The 3,188-nt window shown below is 35.2% G+C and overlaps 1 protein-coding gene across 1 annotated transcript; it reads left to right on the top strand.

Annotated features, from left to right (window-relative positions):
- Positions 1-1,445: 1,445 nt before the first annotated feature.
- Positions 1,446-2,534, top strand: TRIADDRAFT_32658 (uncharacterized protein; the record flags this gene model as incomplete). The annotated part of the gene is made up of 1 exon (XM_002117513.1): positions 1,446-2,534. A coding segment is annotated over one exon (1,089 nt), but the record flags the coding sequence as incomplete, so codon positions are not given.
- Positions 2,535-3,188: the final 654 nt, after the last annotated feature.

Below are 3,188 nucleotides of genomic sequence, written 5' to 3'. Positions count from 1 at the left end.
AGATATTTGAAAATCAATTTGATTTTCACATATGCGTACCCTTGTATCACACGTTTGTGACTGAAAAATGAGCCAAAGTAAAACTTGCTATGAATTAGCTTTATCGAAGAAGTAACGTACTCCACTAAGTAACTCCCATTACAACTGATCTTAAATAATTTTAGTAGCTGGCTTATATACTTATGTGCATGTATTTCCAGAATTCAGAGAAAAGGAATGTTAACTAAGAAACTAAAGAGTAATTTACTTGACTATAGAGAATTTAACCTAGTAATTACTGTAGGTAACATGTACTAATTTAAATATATTACGATAACCAGTAGAGTTCAGTTAAATACCCTCAACACTGCAGTCTAATAAGTAATATGTATTGATGTTAAGATAGTGTCGTGTTCAGCTCACGACAAGAAAACCTGAGTCTTTGAATCTGTATAAATACTAAAGCTACAACAGCCAAATGTGCCCCTTACGGGCTAAGAGTAGACTAGACTTATGCTTTTAAATTAGTTTATCAAACCAAGGTAGTCTTGACATCCAAGACTACTCTAACTACACGCGTATACTACACGGTCAATCATTAGCTCACTAGCTAATGAGAGCACCGGGCTTTATATGCCCTAGCTCGGCTGCACTTCGTGCACAGCTTAGGTAAATTACCCTAAAAATATATAGATTTGTAGAGCCGGCTGTTTATATGGTTCAGTATGGTACACGGCATAAACAACACTAATGAGTTACGAAGTAATTAAGAGCCAATTAACAATCAAAGGCTCAGCACAAAGTAACAGAAATTACTATGTGTGAATATTAGTTGTCATCTCTGTAAGTACACCATTCTGCTCGAGCCTACAACAAGTATGACTAGACTACTAATAGAATTACAATTAAGGAGTACCTAATTAATAAAGGTTATTAACAACTAATAAAATCTGAATTACTGAAACTAACGCTACGATTAATTTACGGAGTCTGTACTCCGTCAAGTTTGATACAGTATCTTAATTTTAACTTTATCTTTCTCATATAAATTCTAATAATAATATTATCTGTAACTCATTAATAAGTTTAGTAACATTTTATCCTATCCAATATTTATGGTGAGGAGAAACCGTAGCAGCTTGATTCAAATATTGAAACAGAATGTCAATTCTTTGCTTGCTAAGAGATAATCTTTATCTTTTTATACACCATTCTGCGATGTCATAATTGTAAAATAACAAAAATCGGCATCTTCGTGTCTTAGAGATTTACGAAAGAATTCATTGGCCTATATTTCCCGAGGGTCATTTTTTGGTCCAGCAAAGTTGATGGAAACGTAAGTGAATTTGGCAATTTCGTTTTTAGCGATGCTGTTTTAATTTAAATACCTACTCTAACTTTTAACAGTTACTCATACTCTCATCATTACCACTGAATTTTTTTATAGGCTAACTAATCGTCCATACTTTTGCTGCATGATACCCGCAAAAATTGTGACTTGCGAGCCATCAGTGTCATCAGATACTTTATCATCTTGTCAACATCTACTTGCTCATGTTTCAATGCAATCTTTTGTCTGGGTTGTCGGCTGCCTAGCTTTTTTGGGTAATATTTTGGTTATTATACAAAATTGCTGCATAGGCAATTCGGCAAAGAAAGTCCATGTACTATTAATTAATAATCTGGCTATGTCCGACTTCTTGATGTCAATCTATTTATTCATCATAGCGTTTGCTAACTCAACGTACAGTAGCCAAGAACAATACGGTCTACAATCTGAGAATTGGCTAAGAAATCCGTTATGTGTAATATCCTGTATTCTTGTGACTACATCCAGTTTAGTATCTGTATTTTTAATGCTAATTATCAGTGCCGATAGGTTCATCGTTATTGTATATTTGCTTAAAGCAAAAAAACTAAGCATATCTGCTACTCGAGTAATCACCTGTATAACGTGGCTAGTATGCTTTTTATTTGCACTTATTCCAGCACTACTCAGTATTAATCAACCTGGTGAACTACGATTATACACCTATAACAGCATATGCATGCCAAGCAATTATGAGAACCCTTCCTACCGCATTTGGATGATAACCTATATTGCTTCTACAATTTTTGCTTGGATTATTACGTTCTCACTATATATAGCAATGTTTATATCCTTTCGCAAGACTCGAAAAGCTGCTAGGAAATCAGCTAATAAGGAAAATAAAGTACTTGCACTGCGCTTATCAATCATACTACTCACCAATTTAATTAGCTGGGTACCATATTATGCGGTTAATAATTTCGGTTTCGTTACAAGTAAAGGCGTTAATGTGATCACATTACAATTTATCGGTATTTTTGCATTACCGATTAACTCTGCTCTTAATCCATTTTTGTACACCATAACAAGCAAAGCCGTAATTAAGAGATTATTTATTCATCCAGTAACTTGCTTGGCTGGCTTATGTAGCAAGCCAAAGAATCGAAACAGATCTAGTCGTATAGGTCTATGTAGCTCAAGGGTTTTTGTTATCAATTCAAACGGCAATGCGATCGATGTGAATTAGGAAACTGTTTTGGAGAAAAATTGCTTTTTGGCTATATAATTATGGCATTCTGTATACATTGTGTCACTGTGACGGAGTATAGACTCCATCAATTAATTGTGGCATTAGCCTTAGTAATTAGTAATTAAGATTTTATTATTTAATAGCTATGGGATAATTGTAACATTATTAGTAGTCTAATTATACTTGTTGTAGACTCTGTGCAGAGCAATGTATTTACAGAGGTGATAAGTAATATTCACACCATAGTAATTTCTGTTACTTTGTGCTGAGCCTTTGGTTTTTAATTAGCTCTTAATTAGTTCATAACTCATTAGTGTTGTTTACGCCGTCTGCCATACTAAACCATATAGACAGTCGGCTATACAAAAGCTGTATGTTTTAGAGTTGTTTACCTAAGCTGTGCACCGAGTGCAACCGAGCTAGGGTATATAAAGCCTAGCGCTCTCACTAGCAGATCAGTTGTCGGTTGACCGTGGGGTCAGAGTAGTCTTGGATGGCAAGACTACCTTCGTTCAATAAACTATTTTAAAAGCCTAAGACTAGTCTACGCTTAGCCTGTTGAGGCATACTTGCTGTGGTTGCTGTGGTAGCCTTAGTTTTCATACAACTTCAAAGGCCCAGGTCTCCTTGTCGTGGGCTGACTACGACAGT

The sequence above is a fragment of the Trichoplax adhaerens genome, genomic scaffold (assembly GCF_000150275.1).
Source record: "Trichoplax adhaerens TRIADscaffold_25 genomic scaffold, whole genome shotgun sequence".
Taxonomy (NCBI): Eukaryota; Metazoa; Placozoa; class Uniplacotomia; order Trichoplacea; family Trichoplacidae; genus Trichoplax; species Trichoplax adhaerens.
Note: the sequence above shows the minus strand (reverse complement) of the source record. Positions and strands in the feature narration are given on the sequence as shown.